General features: G+C 51.3%; 1 protein-coding gene across 2 annotated transcripts in view; it reads right to left on the reverse strand.

The window, feature by feature from the left end:
* Positions 1-1262: 1262 nt before the first annotated feature.
* The window catches only part of PRKD2 (protein kinase D2), a 34791-nt gene continuing 13094 nt past the window's right edge, over positions 1263-22959 (reverse strand). Inside the window, exons 6-18 of one of the 2 annotated variants that reach the window (XM_030299871.2) lie at positions 22840-22917; positions 22607-22760; positions 19677-19794; positions 18850-18927; positions 17785-18043; positions 16156-16208; positions 15944-16016; positions 15353-15459; positions 13945-14106; positions 9498-9596; positions 5809-6076; positions 2047-2132; positions 1263-1729 (exon numbers count right to left, since the gene is read on the reverse strand). In XM_030299871.2, coding sequence (XP_030155731.1) covers positions 1517-1729; positions 2047-2132; positions 5809-6076; positions 9498-9596; positions 13945-14106; positions 15353-15459; positions 15944-16016; positions 16156-16208; positions 17785-18043; positions 18850-18927; positions 19677-19794; positions 22607-22760; positions 22840-22917 — 1748 coding nt within the window. In that variant the 3' untranslated portion in view covers positions 1263-1516. Of the gene's footprint in view, positions 1730-2046; positions 2133-5808; positions 6102-9497; positions 9597-13944; positions 14107-15352; positions 15460-15943; positions 16017-16155; positions 16209-17784; positions 18044-18849; positions 18928-19676; positions 19795-22606; positions 22761-22839; positions 22918-22959 lie in introns of those variants that run through there. The other variant, XR_003965411.2, reaches the window with a different exon arrangement.

Genomic DNA, 22959 nt, shown 5'->3' on the forward strand with positions numbered 1-22959 from the left:
AATGTCCATTGATGGATGAAGAGAAGAGAGGGAAACAAACCACAAGAGACTCTTAGCTGTAGAGAACAAATCACGAGTTGACAGAGGGAGGTGGGTGGGAGATGGGCCAGATGGGTGATGGGTACTAATGAGGGCATTTGTGCTGAGCACTGGGTGTTTTATGTAAGGGATGAATCACTGAATTTCTACTCCTGAAACCAATATCGCACTCTATGCTAGCTCAAATTTAAATTAAACAAACAAACAAACAAACAAACAAACTGAGCCTGGATGGCTCAGTCGGTTAAGTGTCTGATTCTTGTCTTCGGCTCAGGTCATGATCTCACAGTTCGTGAGTTCGAGCCCTCATCTGGCTCTACGCTGTCACTGTGGAGTTGCTTCGGATCCTCTGTCACCTGGCTCTCTGCCCCTCTCCCACTGGCGCTCTCTCTCTCTCTCTCTCTCAAAAATAAATAAACATTAAAAACATAGTCTGGGTGACAATGAGGAGCTGGAGGGCAGGGGTCAAAGGTGGAGCGATGTTCCCTCTGCCTACAATCTCAGGACCGGGATGGAGCTTGAGAAGTTAGCTCCGAAGACCGGCCTTCCCGACCCCGAGGCTCGCTTGAGACTCACCCAGCCATACCCACTCTGGGTCTTCACTGTCCTGGGACGGGTCTCTCTCTCCGCTGGATGGCGAACCCCCTGAGGGCAGAGTCTGGGCGGTCTCAGTCACCACTGTGTCCCCAGCATCACCCACCACAGTGTGACAGATGGATGACCCAGTGAATGAACACATTCTGTGCGTAGAGAAGTCACCGCATCGGTTTAAAAGAAAATACTAAATATTGCGCATCAGGTTTCTACTCCGGACCAGACTTGCGCTAACTGCATTGTTCTTATCAGTGGTTGTGATTAGTAGTAATGTCCCCAACCAAAACAGTGGATCAAACAAGCCATGGGGTTACTTTGCTCCAAACCCTCCGAGCCTCCAGTCGGGCTCCTGCATCCATCCTCCCCTCCGGGCTTACTCCTTCCTTTTCGAACTCTTCCTGCTTTTCGCTTCCCCATCCTCCTTCTGCTCCCCTCCGTACCTTCCCCCTTCCAGACTTCCCTCCTGGCAGTCCTCCCTCCAGGTTTCCCACCCCTGTTGCTCCTTCTTCCAAAAGTCCTCCAGCTTCCAGCCCCCTCGCCGCCACCTCTCCCACCCCACCCCCTTTTAGGAAATATCCTCTTTCCGGGTGAACTCCAGCTCCGTGAACGATAGACTCATGATACGAGAGTGCGGTGTGGCCAGAGACTCAGGCCATGGGGCCAGAGATGAGTTCGTTTTAATTGCTGGGGAGTTCACGTTGCAAATAACTACACCCCTCCACGGACACCCGCCGTGCTCCTCCCCCGGGGCGTGCGCCATCCGGTTTGGGCAGGAAGCCGCTTCTCCTTAGATGGAACAGTTCCATGAGATGGTGCGGGAGGGCAGCTCTCCGGGGACGGGAGGACAGCATCATGGGGCAGCCAGGGCGGGGGGCACGGGGCCTCAGAGGACGCTGATGCGCTCGGCCAGCCCCTGCATCTCGTGGTCCTGCGGCGGGAGGGCCCCACCGAAGTCCCCATCGGCGGGCAGGCCGGGCCCGGGCAGCGGGTGCTCGGCCACGAACTGCTCCCAGCGCGCGTCGTCACTCTCGTGCGTGATGTACCGCTCGCCCATCTTCCCCTCCAGCTCTCGGAGGTCCAGCCACGTCTGGTACTCCTGGGCCCCGGAGACCAAAGGTTAGCAGGCACAGAGCACACAGCGCCCGCACCGTATCCACCCCGCGGGAGACGGGCCGGGTACCAGGGAAGGTGAAGCCACGCCCTTCACAACCCGCCCAGCCAATAGAAATTCAGCTCCACCTCCTTCTACAGCCCAGCCAATGGGAACCTCAGCCACGTTCGCGAGCCACGGAAAATGTACCTGCATCCTTCACCACCCGCACAGCCTATAAGCCATCTGGTTCCTCCCCTTACCCCAACCCAGCCAATAGGACCTCCCTCCCCCTTCGCCCTCAGCCCCGCCCCCTGCATCACCTGTAACCAGGGGTGACTGAGAGATTTGTCCACGCTGTAGCGCTTGCGCATCTTCACCTGCAGCAGGTTGTTGATGAGGTCAATGGCTGCACGGGAAGGAGACAGTTCAAGTCCTGCGCGCTGAGGGGCCGCCCCTCCCCTCCAACAGGCCACTCCAGCCTGCGTGCCTACCATCCGGGGCCTTCCCTCTGCATGGCCCCGGTGGCTTTGAAGCCTCACCTGCACCACTCGCTCACCCACCCGTTTCCTCATTAAATTACCATTTTGCCCCCCCCCTCCTCCGACGTTGCACACACACTAGCTCCTACATCTCTTCACCAAGACTCTCCCTCAGTTTCCCCATTTCTAGGTCACCTTCATAAGCTTTGTCATACAGAGGTGCATACAGGAACACCTGTACTACTCCTCGCTTAATATTTTTCTTTAAGCATATACAGTGGCATGAAATCTGGCCATTTGCAACAACTGGGTGGAAGAGTGTATTATGCTAAGTGAAATAAGTCGGAGAAAGATAAATATCATATGATTTCACTCACATGTGGAATTTAAGAAGCAAAACAGATGAACACAGGGGAAGGGAAGGAAAAACAAGATAAAAACACAGAGGGAGGGGGGCGCCTGGATGGCTCCGTCGGTTAAGCATCCGGCTTTGGCTCAGGTCGTATCTCCCGGCTTGTGAGTTCGAGCCCCTCGTCGGGCTCTGTGCTGACAGCTCAGAGCCTGAAGCCTGCTTCCGATTCTGTGTCTCCCTCTCTCTGCCCTTCCCCCACTTGCACTCTGTCTCTCTTTCTCAAATAAAACATTAAAAAGAGAGAGAGAGAGAGAGGCAAATTATGAGAGACTCCTAAATACAGAGAACAAACTGAGGGTTGCTGGATGGGAGAGGGTGGGGCGGTGGGCTAAATGGGCGATGGGCATTAAGGTGGACACTTGTTGGGATGAGCCCTGGGTGTTCTATGTAAGTGATGAATCACTAAATTTTACTCCTGAGACCATTATTATACTATATGTTAACTAACTTGGATTGAAACAAAATTTTTAAAAATATATATTTTTGGGGGCGCCTGGGTGGCGCAGTCGGTTGAGCGTCCGACTTCAGCCAGGTCACGATCTCGCGGTCGTGAGTTCGAGCCCCGCGTCAGGCTCTGGGCTGATGGCTCAGAGCCTGGAGCCTGTTTCCGATTCTGTGTCTCCCTCTCTCTCTGCCCCTCCCCCGTTCATGCTCTGTCTCTCTCTGTCCCAAAAATAAATAAACGTTAAAAAAAAAAATTAAAAATATATATTTTTGTTTAAGCCAAACCATTTGTCCAAGATATACCGTGAAGTGGACAATGCAAATTGAAAAACAGTAAGCTGCCATCTGCGTAAAAGGGGGAAATAAAAGAATATAGATCCACATATTTTCTTGCACTATTTTTTATAACTTTTTTTAAAATAAAAGTTTGTATTTATCTATTTTGAGAGAGAGGCAATAAGAGAGGGAGAGAGAGAGGATCCCAAGCAGGCTTTGCACTGTCAGCATGGGGCCTGACTCAGGGCTCAAAGTCACGAACCGTGAGATCCTGACTTGAGCCAAAATCAAGAGTTGGACGCTTAACCAACTGCGCCACCCAGGTGCCCCTATAACTTTTAAAAAAATGTTTGTGTATTTATTTTGAGAGGGGGAAAGAGAGCGTGAGCAGGGGAGGGGCAGAGAGATGAAGAGAGAGAATCCCAAGCAGCCTCCACGCTGTCAGCACAGAGCCCAACGAGGGGCTCGATCCCACGAACCAGGAGACCATGACCTGAGCCCAAATCAAGAGTCGACGCTTAACTGAGCCACCCAGACTTGTAAAAAGACTTGTAATAGCCATGGTCTTTGGGAAGAATAACAAAGGACTGAGAGAATTTTCACTATAGATCCTTCTGTATATTTAATATTTATTTTTGAGAGGGGGGAGGAGCAGAGAGAGAGGAAGACACAGAATCCAAAGCAGGCTCCAGGCTCTGAGCTGTCAGCACAGAGCCCGATGTGGGGCTCGAACTCACAAACCGCGAGATCATGACCTGAGCCGGAGTCAGACGCTCAACCGACTGAGCCACCCAGGCGCCCCCCATTCTGTATATTTAAAAATTTGAGCCATGGGAGTATTAAACAAAAACCGACAGCATTCGGTTTCACATCACTTCCCTTTTTAAAAATTCATTTTTCAAGGTGAAAATGAAAATATTGCGTCACCCTGGTCAATGAAAATCCAAAGATCACTTGCCAGGCGCACAAAAATAAAATGAAAATAAAACAAACTTATTCGACGGTAGTCAGCCAGCGGTTTCCTGCAGAAGGCCCAGAGACCGGCCTGTCTTTTAGGAAAAGGAGAATTGGCGAGTGTCAGGCACTCAAGACAAGCCATCACTCGTCCAAGGCTGTCTCCTTGATCAGAAGCCTTGAAGAACAAGGCCTCACTGTGTGAACCCCTCTGAGTACAGGCCTTACCCACACGGCCTCCCTCACACATGGCCATCCACACCAGATTCACTCTTACTGAGACTTCTGAGTGGGTCCCAAAAGACCACGCTGAGGACCCCCCAGTATTACTCTAGCGCTCGAGAATGCACATTCTTATCACTTAGTGCTTACCTGTCTCAGGCCCACCACTGCCACCTTTTTCTGCACTAACCCCCACGGCACCCCTCCCCGCCCCCCGCCCTGCCAGCTCCATGAGGCCACATCCCTCTAGGGCCCTTCCTTCCTCGACAACCTTCTCTTCGCAACCTCCTCCTCACGTGATCCCTTCTCTCCTATTCATCCCAGTATTCCCAGAACCTAGGACAGTCAGTGCTGGGCACACAGTAGGTAGTTGTTGCATAAACTGTTCTGAATAGTGATTGTCTTCTTAGCCCCCCTCGCATACTCTGTCTTCCTGAGCTCCCCGGCTCCGGGACCTGCCCCCTTGTTCTTACAACCCCCTCACGTGCCCCAGTATCTTAGCCCCGCCGTAGGCGCGTCCCCACACCTGGCTGGGGCCCCAAAGTTACAAGCCTCCTGGGGCCCAAGTCACAAGACCCAGTGTCACCACCCGGCCACAACGCCGAAGCCCCCGAATCCCACTGTCCGTCTCAGGCCTGGCTCCCCTCACTATGCGCCCCCCATTCCCACCCGCTTCTAGGTTCAGGTGACTTTGGTCCCAGGACAGGTCCTTCTGGACAGCTTCAGAAACCCTCCATGGCCCTGCCCCTCCTCTCGCCACGCCCCTAAACCAGTCCCCTCCATCGCTGGACCTGCCCCCTTGGCCCCAGGCCCAAGTCTGCCCGGCACCCAGCAAATGAGCTGCCCTCCGGGGCCACTGCTTTTGCAAGGCTAACCCTTCCGGGGTCATAACCCCAAAGCCTCCAGGCCCCAGCCAATGCCATGGGAGGAAGGATCTGCCTCTTCTGGCCACCCCAGCTGTTAGGTTTCCTCAGGTCCAGCGGTCCCTCTCCTGGTCCCGCCCTAGACCAGCCAAACCTCGCTCAGGCCCCAAGGCGCCGTCTGTCCCCTGCTTCTGGAACACTTCGTTTCCTGTGAACTAGGAACCAGGCCTGACTGGTTCCACACAAACCCCTGAGTCCCCGCCCCAAGGTTCCAGGTCCAGGGCACCTCACCTTTTAAAGGACCGCCCTCCCCGTGGCCCCACCCGTCGCTAGGCTCCACCCCCATAGTTGTTTCAGGGCTCCACCTCTTCTGCGGCCCCGCCCCTCCGGCCCCGCCCCCCTCCGCGCCCTCCGCCCCTCGCCTCCGCCCACCTCCGGAGGAGATGCAGCTCCAGGGGCAGGCTGGGTACATGAAGGCGGCGTTCTGGATCTGGTCTTTGATGTCCTCATCCTCGTTGAAGGGGAACGTGCCACTGAGGCTGACGTACATGATCACGCCCACCGACCACATGTCCAGGGAGCGGTTGTAGCCCTGGTTGAGCAGCACCTCGGGCGCCAGGTAGGCAGGCGTGCCCACCACCGAGCGCCGGAACGACTTCTCGCCGATGATGCGCGCGAAGCCGAAGTCGCACAGCTTCACCTGCAGAGGGCGTGGGGTGGAGGGTCTGAAGGAGTGTTAAGGCTGCACCCCACCCGGGGTCCCCACCACCACGCCCCTCCGTGGCATTCCAGACAAAACTGAATGCTGGTTCAGGTCCAAGCCTCTCCTCCCACTAGTCAAGTGACCTTGGGCAAGTGACTTCCTCTCTCTGTGCTTCAGTTTCCTCATCTGTAGGAGGAGGGGGATCAAACCCGCCGACCTCAAAGGGCCGCCATGAGGATTACGTGAGTGTATCCATCTAAGGCGCATAGGGTGATAAATGCCCCATATGCCGTGAGCGCCTAATAAATGCCACCTGCTCCTAGGCTTCCGCCACACTGAGCAGGTCTCTTAACCACCTCGTGCCTCTGTTTCCTCTTTTGTACAACGGGGATCCTAAAAATCCCCACCTTAAAGGGTGGTTGTATGGACTGAGAATAAATACATGCAAAGTGCTGGGAGCAGCGTCTAGCTCAATGTGAGTTTCAAGATCTCAGGGGCAGGACCCAACTCGTCCCAGCCCCAGCGAGGTCATGTGTATCGAGGATGTTAACAGCAGCTTCCTCTCCAGCTTCCCTGGGGATTCAATGGGACACCCGCACGTGAACTGCTGACCCTCAAAGCCAGCAGACAGCAACAGGTGTTCGCCCAACTTTCCCTTGATGGTGGAGGCAGTCTAGGGTCACGGACAGGCTGTGGAGCCAGCCACACCTGGGTTCAAGGTCCTGCCCTCCTTCCCATCAGTTCATAGGCAGCACCCTTTCCATGCTGCCATCTCTGTTCATGTATTGTTCCTCCCTCCCCTGCTCAAAATCTTTTCTATGGCTCACTATGGCTCTCCAGAGTCCAAGACCCTTGGAGCCCCAAGCCTCTGTTGCCTGCCCTCGGAATCAGCCACAGCCCAACCACTGACTCGATGTGACAGCCAGGCCACACTGTCCTGAGATCCTTTTCCTTTTCAAAGATCCACCCTTTTCTCCAGATGTTACAATGGAATATTACTTGGGAGTAGCGAGCCATGCGACGACATAAACGAGCTCTGAAAACATCTAAGTGAGAGAAGCCAGACACAAAGGGCCTATCTAGCGTTGGATATTCTGTTTATGCAAAACGCCCAGAACAGGCAAATCTACAGAAAGTAGATTCATGGTTGGGATGAAGGGTGGTGGGATTGGGGGATGATGTCTAAGGGGTACGGGGTCTGTTTTGGGGGTGATGACATGTTCTAAAATGGGCTGCACAACTCTGTGAATACACTAAAACCCACTGAATTGTACACTTTGGGGTTTTTTTTTTAAGTTTATTTATTTAAGAGAGCGAGAGAGAAGGAGGGAGGGGCAGAGAGAGGAGGGAGGGAGGGGGAGAGAGAGAGAGAGAGAGAGAGAGAGAGAGAGAGAGAGAGAGAATCTCAAGCAGGCTCCACACCGTCAGCACAGAGCCTGATGTGGGGCTCAAACTCACGAACCATGAGATCGTGACCTGAGCTGAAATCAAGAGTCAGACACTTAACCAACTGAGCCACCCAGCCACCCCCACATTGTATATCTGAATCAGTGAATTGTATCATGTGTAAATTGTATCTTGATAAAGCTGTTTAAAAAAAAAAAAAACTGGCTACAGGGCCTTTGCACAGACTGTTCCCCCTGCCTGGAATACTTGTCCATCCAAAAAAAAAAATAGACTCTTACTCTTTCTTCAGAGAGTTTTTCTCTGACCCTCCAGTGGGCTACATAGTTATGTGAGCTCACAGAACCATGTCAGGGAACTCATTACAGATATGACATTATCGTGACAATATGATCAACATTTGTTCTTCTCTCTGTGACTTGCACTGACCCATAAGGTGGCCACTGGCTACTTGTGGCTACCGAGCCCTTGGATATGGCAAGTGCAATTGACAAACTAGTTTTTATTTAATTTTCATTAAATTTCCTACAGTTTTATGTGTAAAAACTGTGTTACATCCTGTGTTACATCCCAGGCTGCCACTAATACTGAACTTCTGGAAGCAGAAGGAAACTATGGGGTTGACATAAGTTGTTTCCACTGGGAGTCAAAATCTTTTACCCTTCCAAAATAAATGTTAATGAGAATAATATCCTCTTTTACTATTAGAAGAAAAGATTCTAGACTTAGTTACTGGACAGCTTTTAAATATGCTTGGAACCACTTGGATAGGTCAATCTACTTTTCCAACCGCTAATTTTATGAAATCTAAGCACAAAATCAAATATTTATTTTTTTCCCAAATCAAATATTTCCGATAAAAATTTCATATCTGAATTTGTGCTCTAGGTGTTAAACACACACCAGATTTTGAAACTTGGTATGGAAAGAAAGAATATTTCATTAATAATTTTTATGTTGATTACACATTGAAATGATAATATTTGAATATACTGGGATAAAGTGTATTATTAAAGTCAAGATCACCAGGGGCGCCTGGCTGGCTCAGTCAGTGGAGCATGTGACTCTTGATCTCAGGGTTGTGGGTTCGAGCCCCACTTTGGGAGTAGAGATAACTTGGGGCACCTGGGTAGCTCAGTTGGGTGAGCATCCGACTCTTGATCTCAGGGCAGGTCACGATCTCACGGTTCGTGAGTTCAAGGCTCGTGTTGGGCTCTGCACTGGCAGTGGATAGCCTGCTTGGGGTTCTCTCTCTCCCTCTCTCTCTGTCCCCCACCTCCTGCTTGCACACTCTATAAGTAAGTAAGTAAATAAATAAATAAAATCTTTAAAGTTAATGTCACCAGTGCCTGGGTGGCTCAGTCGGTTAAGTGCCCGACTTCGGCTCAGATGGCGATCTCGTGGGTCGTGAGTTTGAGCCTCACCTCGGGCTCTGTGCTGACAGCTCGGAGCCTGGAGCCTGCTTTGGATTCTGTCTGTCTCTCTGCCCCTCCCCTGCTCAAACTCTCTCTCTTTCTCTCTCTCTCTCAAATACAAAGTAAAACATAAAAATAAAAGAAAAATCTTGAAAGTAATTGCCCACAGAGCCATGCAGAATAAAGACTACATTTCCCAGCCTCCCTTGCAGCCAGCCATGACCACATGATCAAGACCTGGCCAATGGGATGCTAGAAGGCTCCAAAAGGAAGGGGGTGTGCCCATTTCCTCCACCCTGTTTCTTTCCTCCTTCTCCCTATTATCTTTTCACATGATAGGGACCATCATGACCCTTCAATACTGACAACATCACAGAGAGGCCAGAACAAGACAGCCGGAGCCGAATACCTGACACTAAGAAACTGCTGTTTCAGCCTCAAAATGCTTATGCTGGACGCTACATGAGTGAGAAACATCCTCTATTTTATTTAAGCCACTGTTATCTTGAGTCTCTGTGTCCAGTTGGCCTATTCGTACAACCCCCACCAGCCTCCAGTGTTAGCTGGACTTCCCCAAATCAAGCTGGGACGTAACTGACCTGAGGAAATGGGTCAGCGGATGCCAGCAACACGTTTTCTGGTTTCAAATCACAGTGGACGATGTTCTTGAAGTGAAGGTGTCTCAAGGCCACCAGGATCTGAGGGGAGGAGATGGGGCCAGTAAGGAACATAGAAAGGTACCTGCTTCAGATTCTGACTTCCGCGGCCAGCCCTCCAAACCCCATCCATGCCTCTCTCTGCACCCCTGAAGATGTCTCCCCAGGACCGGGGGCAGGGGGCATTGGGGCTCCAAATGAGAATCTCAGAATCCCAAAACCATTACATCCGAGCTAGGAGTTGGATAATTCTAGAAAGGCTCAGCCGGAGCAGTGGGTTTAGGAAGATCCTGAGATCGTCTGGCATGTGATAAGCTCCTGACAAAAAAGAACTATTACTGAGGCTCCTGGCTGGCTCAGCCAGTAGAGCACATGACTTGAGATCTCTGAGGTCACGAGCTCAGGCCTTCCTTTGGGCCTGGAGTTTACTTATAAAAGGTGTGTGTGGGGGGGATGCTATTAATAAAGTAGCAGCCTTTAAGGAAGTACTATTATGTGACCCCATTTTTTAAAAAGTATTTTTCATCCACTATATATATAAAATATATATATAAATATATATATAAAATATATAATATAATATATAAAATATATATTATATATTATATATTATATATTATATATAACATACATATATTATATAAAATATATATAATTATATATAGTATATATAGTATATATAGAATAGTATATATATTATATATAGTATAGTATATATTATATATATATACTATATATAGTATATATATAGTATATATATAGTATATATACTATATCATACATATATAGTATATATATAGTATATATACTATATCATACATATATAGTATATATATACTATATATATAGTGTATATATATAGTATATACATATAGTGTATATATGTATATACTATATATATAGTATAGTATAGTGTATATACTATATATATAGTATAGTATATATACTATATATATATAGTATATACTATATACTATATATATATACTATATATATACTATATACTATATATATACTATATATATACTATATATAATGTATATATATATACTATATATAGTGTAATATATATAGTTATATATATATATATATAGTGTATATATGTATATACTATATATAGTATAGTATATATTATATATAGTATATTATATATATAATATATAATATATTGTATATTATATATTATATATTATATATATATAATATAATATATATACACATAATATTGGGGTGCCTGGGTGGCTCTGTTGGTGGAGCCTCTGACTTCGGCTCAGGTCATGATCTCATGGGTTGTGAGTTCCAGCCCCGTGTCAGGCTCTGTGCTGACAGCTCAGAGCCTAGAGCCTGCTTCGGATTTTATATCCCCCTCTCTGTCCCCCCCCCACCCCAACTCACACTCTGTCTCTCAAAAATAAACAAATATTAAAAAAAAAATATATATATATATATATATAAAATATATAATGAAACAATACAAATACCAATATGATCTACATTTTATATCAAATGCTAGAGCCAGCCTACCTAGGTGGAAAATCTGGCTCTACACTTACTAGCTTGTGGCCTTGGGCAAGCCACTTTAACTCTCCGGGTCTCAGTTTTCTCATCTGTAAAATGGGGGTAACAAAAGTACCTATCCTCAGGGGTTGCTGTTGAAGTTTAAATGGGTTGACGCATAAAAGGTGTTTAGGACAGGGGCGCCTGGCTGGCTCAGTTAGTGGAGGGCAACTTTTTTTTTTTTTTAATGTTTGTTTATTTTTGAGAGAGAGAGACACACAGAGCATGAGCGGGGGAGGGGCAGAGAGAGAGGGAGACACAGAATCCGAAGCAGGCTCCAGGCCCCAAGCTGTCAGCAGAGAGCCCGACGCGGGGCTCGAACTCACGGACCGTGAGATCATGACCTGAGCTGAAGTTGGAAGCTTAACCGACTGAGCCACCCAGGCACCCCTGGAGTGAGTGACTCTTGATCTCAGGGTTGTGAGTTCGAGCCTCACGCTGGTTGTGGAGATTACATAAAAGTAAAATCTTAAAAAAATAAAATAAAAAGTCCCTAGGGCAGTATCTGGCACAGAGCAAGCACTATGTTGGCTATTGCTGTTGTTACGGACAGGACATGGGCCCTCTCTCCACCTCAGTTTCCTCATCTGTAAGATGGGGATTAGAGTAATACCTACCTTGGAAGGCAGTTGTGAAGCCTAAGCAAGCCCGTGAGTAAAGGGCCTAGCACAGGACTTGGGGTAGAGCAGACAAGAGGAGAAGGCAGACATCTGCAGAGAGAGAGAGAGACAGAGAGAGAGAAGCACAGACAAAGAGAAGAAAAGATGGGAGACCAGAAAGAGAAAGCAACCAGTTGCTGAGGGCAGGCAGTTCCCTCTCTCCACATGGAGTCTGGATAAGCCCCCCCAGTAGGCTTCTGTCTACACCCCACAAGCCACCCTAACAAAGACACAGTGCTGGGGAGAGCGAGGGTGCTGGGTCTGTATAAAGGAAGCACAGCACAGGGGATTTTGCAACCAAGAGAAGAAGCCCTAGAATCAGGTGAGGGACCAGCCTGTGAGCAGGCCTTTCTAGGAAGGCTGTAAAACCCAGAAACCTTGAAAGGCAACATTTAACATTGCAAAAGTTAAATTCTTAATGGCAAATAAAAGCCATGAATGAAAGGGAAAGGAAAACAAATACTGGGATAAAAAAAAAAAAATTGAACAACACAAGTGACAAAGATCCAGTGTCCGTCATATGCAAAGAGCTCTTACAATTCAATAAGATCAATCCAACTGAAAAATGGGCAAAGGGTATATAAAACACAGGCCAGTAAACATAGGAAAGTATGCTCCACCTGACCCATAATTTTTAAACTGCCAAATGAAGCCACATGAAGTGTTTTTCCACCTATGAGAGTGGTGATTATTTTATCCAGAGTTAGCAAGGAGAAAGTAGACACCCTCAAATTGTTGTTGAGAGCAAAGACTGAAAGGGAGTTTAGAGAGTAACTGGGCAGCATGTTAAAAAAAATTCTAAAGCACATTCCCCTGGACTCAGGAGTCCATTATCTGAAACGCATTCTATGGAAATTCTCCCACCAGAGCCCAGCAACGTTTGTAGACAAATAGTCACAGGAGGTTATTTGTAATAGTGGAAAAGTGAAAACAACCTAAGTGCTCAGCAATTAGGGATTTTGGCGATATCCGCCTCGGGATACAGCTCAGAAAAAAAAGGCAGTTCGGCTAACTACGTACTGAAACAAAATAGCCTCCCAGAAGTACTATTTTAGTGAAGAAAGTAAGAGGCAGAGAGGCACAGATAACACCAATTAGTTGGACATTGCTAGTTAAAAGCATAGACCCTACGTTCAAATCCCACCAGCTGTGTGACCCCGGGCAAGTTACTTCAAGTCTCTGTGCCTCATGTTTCTCAACTGGAAAACGGGCGTGACAACAGCCATTGCCACAAAGGTCGCTATGGAGGTAAAATGAGTTAAAAACACTGCCTGGCACACAGTAAGTGCTCAATAAAGGTTAGCGACTGCATTATTTATCACCGTTATTAGCATCCCCCATCCCAGCCCTGCCCATTCTGGGTGATCACTGTCCAGGGCTGGGCTACCTCGATCTAGATGTGTGGCCAGCACTGTCCCCTCCACGGGGCGGGAACAGAGCTGAGGCCCAGGGAGTGTCTGTTGAACAATGTAATGAATGAATGAGCTCCCCACCGAAAGGACTCTCTCCCGTTCCCTTTGTCTATATGAATATTGTCAGGCCTGGGGAGCCGCATTATATAAAGTAATCCAACATATAAACATTATTTATTATTTGTCTACACTAATAACTAGTATGACTACTAGTCTATTATTTTTACCACTCTATGATTTTCTATTGTTGTTCCTCTTTTATTAATCCACAGTCTGTTCTATTATGACTCTATTATTATTTTAAAAGTATCATTCTGGGGCGCCTGGGTGGCTCAGTCGGTTAAGCGTCCGACTCCGCTCAGGTCATGATCTCAGTGTTCGGGAGTTTGAGCCCCGGATCGGGTTGTGTGCTGACAGCTCGGAGCCTGGGACCTGCTTCGGATTCTGTGTCTCCTCTCTCTGCCCCTCACCGGCTCACAATCTCTCTCTCTCTCTCTCTCTCTCTCTCTCTCTCTCAAAAACAAATAAAACACTTAAAAATTTTAAAAAATAAATAAATAAAAATAAAACTATCATTCTGGGGCACCTGGGTGGCTCAGTTGGTTTATTTTTTTTTTCTATTGTTGCTATTATTACTCTATTAGTATATTTTTTTATCATCCGCGATCGCGACTCCCACGCAGTGTCTGCGGGGCCTGAGCGCAGGGCGGGTGGGGAGCCGGGCAGAGGGGGGCGGGGGCGGGGGCAGGGGAGGGGGCGCACCTGGGTGATGAGGAACTTGGTGAGGCGCTCGGGCAGCCGGCCCTTCTCGCTGGAGAGGATCATCTCGAGCATGTCCCCATGCAGCTTCTCCATTACCACGAACACCTTCTCAGGCGTCTCAAACATGCAGTCCAGGTTCACGATCCCCGGGTGCCGCAGACTCTGGGGGTGGGGTGGGGGGTAGGGTGGTCGTCAGGGTCTCGGTGGCCCACGAACTTGGGACCCGAGAGGCAAGCCATGCTCCCATGGCTTCCAGACAAGACGACAAATAAGAAGGATGTCCCCGGGCGCCCGGGGGGCTCCGTCTGTCAAGCGTCTGACTTTTGATTTCAGCTCAGGTTGTGATCTCATGGTTCGTGGGTTCAAGCCCTGCGTGGCGCCCCACGCCCAGCTCCGCGCTAGCCATGTGGAGCCTGCTTGGGATTTTCTCTCTCCCTCTCTCTCTCTCTGCCCCTCCCCCCACCTCTCTCTCTCTCTCTCTCTCTCTCTCTCTCTCTCTCTCTCTCTCTCAAAATAAATAAATATTTTTTAAAAATGTCCCTGGGGGGTGAGCAGCTCCTTTCCGGGGGGGTGGGGGAAGGGGCTTCCCACAGGCCCAGACAGAAGCACATCCCCACACCACCAGGTATCTAGAAGGATCTAAATCTTGAAGTTCTGTTGAAGGTCCAGGGTTGGGAGGGAAGGTCTGTCTTTTAAATCCTTTGCCCTCTCAGGGCACCTGGGCGGCTCAGTTGGTTAGGCATCCGACTTTGGCTCAGGTCATGATCTCATGGTTTGTGAGTTCGAGCCCCGCATTGGGCTCTGTGCCAAACGGCTCGGAGCCCGGAGCCTGCTTCGGATTCTGTGTCTCCCTCGCTCTCTGCCCTTCCCCCACTCACACTCTGTCTGTCTCTGTCTCTCACAAATAAATAAACATTAAAAAAAATTTTTTTTAATCCTTTGCCCTCTCCCCCCCAGCCCTGCCTGGCCTAACCTCATGTCTCCCATCGAGGTCCCCACCCAGCCTCCTCCCGGAGCTCCAGACTCTGGTCCCATCCTCCAGCAGCAGCCAGAGGGAACTTCCCAAAGTATACACTCACCCATGCCCCTTCCTGGCTCAAAATCTTTCCATGGTTCCCCAGTACCCTCAGGAGAAAATCCACAGGGTGTGGCCCCACCCTCTTCCCTGGCCTCACCTCCCACCACCTCCCCACACATAAACCATCTAGCAACCTTGGACTTCAAATTCCTAGAGGACTTCTGCTCAGAACACCTTCCCATCCCTTCAGTCTCCATACGCCTATTCCCTCCTCCAGTAAGCCTTCCCTGACCACCCCCGCAGCCTGGGTTAGCCCCTGAAAGGAGGAAGTAGGAAGGGAAGGTCCCTCCTAGGTGGGGGCAGAGCTGGGCCCCGGAGCCCGGTGGTCACCTGCAGAATGGCCACTTCGTTCCGCAGCTGGCTTTCCTGCTTGGTGGGGAAACGCAGTTTGTCGATGACCTTTACTGCCACGTCCCGGCCTGTCTTCCGGTGCTTTCCTGGGGGTAGGGGAGGTGGGGGGCGAGGGGAGCAAGACCTTCCAGTCCTGGCAAGACGCACACCCCCCTGCCCCCCGCCACAGAGGCACAGGCATAGTTGAACAAAGGTGGACAGAAGGCCATCAAGGTGGCTCTGTGGGGTCCCCAGGAGAGATGTGAGAGGTGGGGGGCCTTGGGGGACAAAGGCATAATGAAGAAGGTAAAAGACAGAGTTCTGAGGCGGTAAATTAGATTTATAGCCAATCAGAATCTCGGAACTAGCTCTGTGGCCGAAGGGCAGAATTTGCTCTCCCTAGTAATAACAGGAAGAAGTCCATTGGCTTTGCCCAGTAAGAAAAGGAGAGTCTGTGACCATCCGCCAAGAGGATCTAGCCTTCTAAAGTCAACCAGAACAGGAGGTGAGCATGTGGTCAATCAGATAGGAAGGTCTGGAGCCCAGAACCCCCCCAGGATCCCCTCTGGATGAGCTCGGAAGCATCCTTACCTCCATAGACCACTCCAAACTGCCCCGAGCCCAGCACCTCATCAGGGAAAATCTGGTAGACGGTGGCGATGTCCTGTAAGGTGGGGACGGGGAGGGTCAGGAGTGCCAATGGAGACAGGGCATCGAAGAGACTGGGAAGGGCAAGAGGGCTGGGAGGCTGTGTGGGAGGCAGAGGCCATCCTTGGGACCATGGGGTGGGGGCAGGGTCTCACCACATTCTCTTGGATCTGGCTGTTAGACACGGAGATGCTCAGAGAAGCTTGTCCTACGGAGAGGGGAGAGGGGAGAGGGGAGAGGGGAGAGGTGGAGGTGGGTTGACCCCGGGCTCAAGAATATCTTCACCCGTAACTCCACCCGGATTTGAATCCAGGGAATCCAGCGCAGCTGCAGGCTGCTGACTTGTCCGTTATGAACCTCAGTTTCCACATCTAGAGAATGGGGATAACATCAGGTGCTCCCTCATAGGGCCGGGGGAGAAGTAAACGAGATATATACTGGGGTGGGGGGCTCAAGAAGTGACGTCACGGATGATTTCGCCGAGCACTGCACCCCATGAGCTCAGTGCCCAGGGAAGCGTGCCGATCCCACCTTACAGAGGAGGAAACTGAGGCTCGGCGGGAAGGCACACGCTGATTCCAACATCTTCCCCCTAAGCTCGCCACCCGACCACCCAATCAGAGCCAGACATTTCCAAAGTTCTGATCCTTCTGCCATTTGAACATCTATCCCCTCCCCATTCCAGGCCTGGCCCTTCATCCTCCTCCACGGTCTCTCCGCCCCTGTTCTGCTCTCTCCTATCCAGCCTCCAGAGGGAGCTTGCTGAAGCACCAACCTGAGCCTGCCCTCCCCCTGCTCAAAACCCCGCCATGGCTCCCCAGGGCCCTCAGGAGCAAGCCCAAGACACTTCAATGGCCTAACAGGCACCGGGCCATCATTTATTTCTTTGACTTCAACCCCCACCATGATGTGTGCTCCCGACACCCTGGCCTCCTTGCTGGGCCTCGGATACAGCAGGTTCCCTCCTAGCTCCTGCCTTGCATTTTCTGTCCCCTCTGCCAGGAATGCGTGTCCCTGCCTCTGGACTTAGTTCAATCCTCCTCGACACTCAGTCTCAGCGCAAATGCCTCCTGAGGCCATGTCACATTACCCCGGAGCACATTCTACATCACACTGGTCATTCACACAGGATGATGTGATCGGTGTCTGTCACTCACTCTGGATTGAGCTCCAGAAGGCAGGGGCCTTGGACTTTCTGATCATCTTTTCCCCCTGCTTGAACTATTTCCCATTTGCTTGCCCCTCTTTCACCCCTCCTCAGCTTCCATGGCTCAACTCAGATGTTGCCACCTCCAGGAAGCCCTCCTAGATACCCAGGCTGGATTAACCATCCCCTCTGAGCTCCCAACAGCCCTCTGGCTCCCCTGTCCGGGCTCCCCCACTCTGGGTCGTCACTGTCTGGGGACAAGTCTGTCTCCCTTACTGGACTCTGAGCAGGTGAGGGCAGGCCCTGGGCTGTTTTGGTCACAGCTATGTCCCCAGTACTGTCCAGCACAGGATGGGCACAGAGAAGACACTCAGCAAATTCATGAATTAAATAGTCTGAACGCACAATCTGGAGGAGTTGTCACCACCTGGGACAAGATTCAGACAAGAGAAGTGACCTGTCCAAGGCCACACGCTGGGTCCGGGCTTAATGGAGATTTGGACCCAGGCCAGCCGAGTCCAGAAGCCACATTCTCCACTGTGCCATTCCCTGCCTTCTTCCTCGCTCTTCCCTTCCCTGGGACCCCACACCACCCCCCCCCAGATCCATCCGCTCAGGGCCCAGGGTGGGGACTTACTGTGGGGTGTGTGGCCCGGGGTGCTGGGCGCATCCTGGAGGATGACGGGCATCAAGGCCTGGCGGATGGCCGTTTCCCAGCCCCGGGCGGCCTCGGCCCCCTGCCCACTGGGGCCCCCTGGGGCCCCACCGGGCGTCTCGCCCACAAAGTAGGTGACATTGGCAGTGACAATCTCGAAGCAGTGGGGGTTGGTGCCCGGTGGCACAAGGCTGAAGTTCTGGGCGGGCTCCACGGTGAGGATTTCTGACAGTGGAATTTCCTGGCAGGACACACAACCGGCACCAGTGAGGAGGCCAGGCGGACCCTGGGGCTCCGCACTTACTCAGAAGAGCACACAGAATCCAGGGTCAGTGGGAAGGGCCTGAACTGCAGAGGAGTCAGGAAAAGCCTCCCGGCAGAAGTTACATGAAGCAGAGATCAGAAAGGTAAGAAGAGGCCAGCCGGTGGCGGATGGTGTTAAGAGCATGTGCAAAGGCCCTGAGGTGGGAAAAGGCTTGTTTTCAAGGGACGTATTCGATTCCCATCACATGCATGGTGCACAGCACACAGTAGTTGTAAATGAGAGTAAATGGAAGGACATCAGGCTATGGCTAGGCCATGAGGGGCCTCAAGGGCCACAGGGAGGAACCCGGGTTTTGTCTCCAGGACTCTGGGGAGCCATGGAAGGGTTTAGAGCAAGGGAGCACCAAGACTGTGGGGGCAAGGGCAGGAGCAAGGACGCAGCGAGGAGACAGCCTGGAGCCCAAGGCAGCCACGGGAGGTGGTGAGCAATACTAATAAATAATCCACTAATTCCTTATAAAGTAATGATGATAACGGGGACCTCAACACATGCCAGGCCCCCAGCTAACTGCTTCTCGTCGGTTATCTTTGAATTCGGGGCAGCAGCCCTGCGACGAGGACTAGTCTTTGAGGTGCGAGACGTGAGACGCAGAGAGGTGAGGTAAGCCACCCGGGGTCCCCCGCTGGAAAGTGGTGGGGCCGAGCGGGGCCCATTTGCTGATGACAAGCAAGCCGGCAGGCAACTGGGAGAGGAGTGGAGGAGGTCTGGGGGAGCTGGGCCACCTTGTAGTATCTGTTGGTGGTGTTGTTCTGGAAGAGCGTGATGCACTTGCAGTCCAGGCGCCAATAATGCCGCTTCCTCTGTTGGGAGAGGTGCCCCAGAGGGTGAGGTGGGGCGCCCTGGGCGCGCCTGGGGCTCCAGCCCTTTCCGGGGCCAAACCCCGCCCCTAGCCCTAGCCCCGCCCCCGCAGGCCCCACCCCTTCCGCCTCTAGGGACGCACTCTAACTCTAGCTCCGTCTCCCGCAAGGCCCCGCCCATTTCTAGCTCCAGCCCCACCCCCACCTCATCCCCTTCTCAGATTGATCTCTCCTCTCCCTCCTTAGCTTCGGCTCCACCCCACTTTGCCCCGCCCCATAACCCCTCTCTAACTTTAGGTCAGCCTCCAGCCTGGCTCCTCTGCCCCTAACCCTGCCCCACCCCTGTCTCCTGCCTGCCCCCCACTATAAGCCCTCCCGTTCCCTCCCTTCCAACTTCGCCCTACCTGGTACCACCCTATTATCACCCCCCCCCCTTAATTACCTCTAGTTATGCTTCTAGCCCGGCCCACCCCCCCCCCCCCCCCCGCCATCCCATCCTCTATTACCTTAACCCTTCTCGCCCCCGCCCCTAACTCCAGCTTCCCGGTTCCGGATCCCATGCCCCCCCAACCTTGTCCTTAGCCCCGCCTCTTCCCTGACTCCCAGGGCCCTTCCTCCCTCCCTCAGAACCATCCCTCTGTCTAGCCCCGCCTCCACCTTGGCTCCGCCCACCACAACCCATCCAGCCCCGCCCCCTCCAGCGAATCTTGCCCCTCCCCCAACTCTAGCTCCGCCCCACCCCGCCCACTCACCAGCGTGTCCTTGTTGCTGTAATGAACCACCCAACCCTCGCGCAGGGTGGTGCTAGATTTCCGTGTCGTGTGTCGCACCGACTGTACTACCCTCATTAGAGGGATGTACCCCAAGGAGCTGAGGGGGAGAGGAGAGGAAGAGGCGAGATGTTACCAGTGGAAAATACCCATGAGCACCTGGGACGGCGGGGCACATCTCTGGGCCGGCAGGAGTTGGGAGTTGGGGGCCACGCTTCGGTGGTTTCCAGGTTTCCCTTAACGAGGAAGGGAACTCTTGAGAGGGCCACATTAAAAGGCTGGCTTCGGAAGTCAGGCTGCCTGGCGTATCACCCAAGCTCTATGTGCCTCAGTTTCTCTGCCCGAAGGGGTTGTTGTGAGAAGTGAAAACCCTTTTAAGGAGTTGAGCACAGTGCTCGGCACACAGTGAGCCTCCAAAATGAGCCCGGTGATTGTGGAGCCAGTTGTGTAACACTGGGCAAGTGACTCGACCTGTCTGTGCCTCATTTGCCCTCATCTGTGCCCACGTTATTACTACAGAGGGAAAACGAAGGCCGAGAGAGATTAAGAGACACGCTCGACTCCAGAACCAACAACCCCTTGAGCCCTGCACTAAATCAGGATTCGGGTGGCCCTGGCACTTCCCTTTGCCTGAGACTTGGTTTCCTCATCTGTGAAATGGGCTGCCTCTCCCGACACCCCCACCCGGCCCAAGTCCATCAAGATCCAACTCTGACGCCCTGTTATTCTGTTGCTCAACACTCCCGGGAAAGACCTGGCAGAAAGAGAATTTGAGCTTCCAGGCAGCTTGGGTCAGGTGGCACCAGTAAGAAACTCTCTTCAGCCATTGTGACCTGCATACCAATCCCCCCCTCTGGCCTGGTCTCCCACCCCATCCCTGCTCCGGCCACACCAAGCTCTGTGCTGTTCCTGGAACATGCTTGACGCTACCTCAGGGCCTTTGCACTTGCTGTTCCCTTTGCTTGGTAGGCTCTTCCACCAACTATCATCCACATGGCTCCCTTCCTCCCCTCCTTCAGATCTCTTCAAATGTCACCTCCTCAGAGAGGCCTCCTTTAGTGACCCAAACTAAAACAACATGTCTTCATTCTCTGCCTCCTCTCTTTGCTTTATTTTTATTTCCTTTTGATAGCAGTTATCGATACCTGAGGCTATGGATGTGTCTGTTTATTACCGGTCTCCCCAACTAGAGTGTCTGCTCTATGAGGCTGGAGAGTTTTACAGGCTTGGTTCACTGCTGTAATGCTTGGGAGTCCAGAACCCAGTAGGTGCTCATTAAATCTTTACCGACGCACCGTGGAAGTGGCTGACCATCTGCACCACCTTTATGCCGCCCCAGCCCTGTGGGGTGACGTCACAGCTCCTTTCCCTTACTCATTATTGGCCAAAGCCACTGAGGCTCAATCTTCTAGCCTAGAAGTGGGGACGGTGATCCTCGTGGTCCTTATGGGAAGGATTTAGTTCAAGAACAAATGCTTCCCTCGCTGACGGTTTCAATCCCCAGGTTACTCCTATTTATATGCTCTGATGGCTCAGAGCCTGGAGCCTGTTTCCGGTTCTGTGTCTCCCTCTCTCTCTGCCCCTCCCCCATTCATGCTCTGTCTCTCTCTGTCCCAAAAATAAATAAACGTTGAAAAAAAAAAATTAAAAAAAAAAAAGTAAATAAACATTAACAAAATTAAAAATAAATAAATAACGTCCAGGATAAATATGAATTCCTTTTATAATTTTAAAATGTATAATTAGGGGCGCCTCGGTGGCTCAGTTGGTTAAGCCTCTGCCTCTTGATTTTTGGGTCAGGTCACGATCTCACGGTTCGTGGGTTCGAGCCCCGCATCGGGCTCTGCCACCGGCCGGGCGGAGCCTGCTTGAAATTCTCTCTTTCCCTCTCTCTCTGCCTCTCCCCCACTCGCGCTTTTTTTTCTCTCTCTCACAATCTCGCTCTCAGAATAAACAAATACATTCATTAATTAAAATTTAAAAAAATGTACAGTCAAGCAACTTAGTATTATTTTTTAGAGCTCCCATGCCAGAAGAAAGCCACTGCCTGTCGGGTCCCTGGGGATGGTTCTCCCCTTCCCCATTTTACAGATGGGAAGACTGAGGCACCAAAAGGGGAAAGGGCTTGTGCAGGCCGTACCAGTCAATCTGAGGCCAAAGTGGTTAAAAGAAAATGGGTAGTTTTCTCTCTGAGAAGAGCTAACTTTAAAGTTTATTTATTTTGAGAGAGAGAGAGAGAGAGAGAGAGAGCACGTGAGCAGAGGAAAGGGCAGAGAGAGAGAATCCCAAGCCAGTTCCCACACTGTGAGCACAGAGCCCGACGTGCGGCTTCGGGGCTCAAACTCATGAACAGCGAGATGGTGACCTGAAACCGACTAAGCCACCCCGGCGCCCCAAGAAGAGCCAACATTTTTAACCCTTACTGCGTGCCAGGCACTATTTTAGGCACTTTGTTTGTATCCGCTGATTTTCTCCTTACGACAGTCCCCAAAGGTACGTACTAATTTATCCCCATCTTACTGGTGGGGAAACTGAGGCCCTAGGGAGGGTCGTCTCCTGCCTAAGGGCCACACAGCAGTCTGGTTCCAGACCCCCGTGTTCTCATTCTTTGCACTGTCCCTCTGCAACACAGACTGTTTCTGGAAGGACCCGCCAGCGGCCGATCCCAGGGGCAATCCTCAGGGAGCGGGGCTAAGCAGCTGGGAGGCGGGAGGGTTTGACATTCTGCCTTTTGAACGGAAATGCAACCTGAATGAAAATACGTGTGTGTGAAAACTTTGTTTTCAATACACATTATTCAAGAGAAAAGGTAACGTTGAAAAATAAAGGTGTGGGTGCCTAGCAGATTTACAGGGTGATGCCAACCCATTCTAGCGAGAGGAAGGGCCTTCCCCCGAGGGTGCGCTGGGTACCTCTGGGCCTCGCCTCCCTCGCCTTCCTCCTCTTCGCTGGCGTGGAGGGCATTTTCCGAGTGGGAGCCCGGGATGACCCCGGAGTCGTCGGATTCATCCATGAGGGAGCTCTTGTCAGCCTCGCTGTAGTCGGTGGCCTCATCCATCGGCACATCTAGGGGCACAGGGGCATCAGAGGGGCCTCCGCCCGGCCCTGCCCCCACCCCCTTCCCGCCCAGCCCACAGCCTCTCACCTCCGTTGATGAGTGCCTCCCCCAAACAGTCGTTAGGGACACGGGTGGCGCAGCGTTTGTGACAGTTAAACTTGCAGTCTGGTATGAGGACAGGGAACAAGCGGACAGGTGGCAGGGGAA

The sequence above is a fragment of the Lynx canadensis genome, chromosome E2 (assembly GCF_007474595.2).
Source record: "Lynx canadensis isolate LIC74 chromosome E2, mLynCan4.pri.v2, whole genome shotgun sequence".
Classification (NCBI taxonomy): Eukaryota; Metazoa; Chordata; class Mammalia; order Carnivora; family Felidae; genus Lynx; species Lynx canadensis.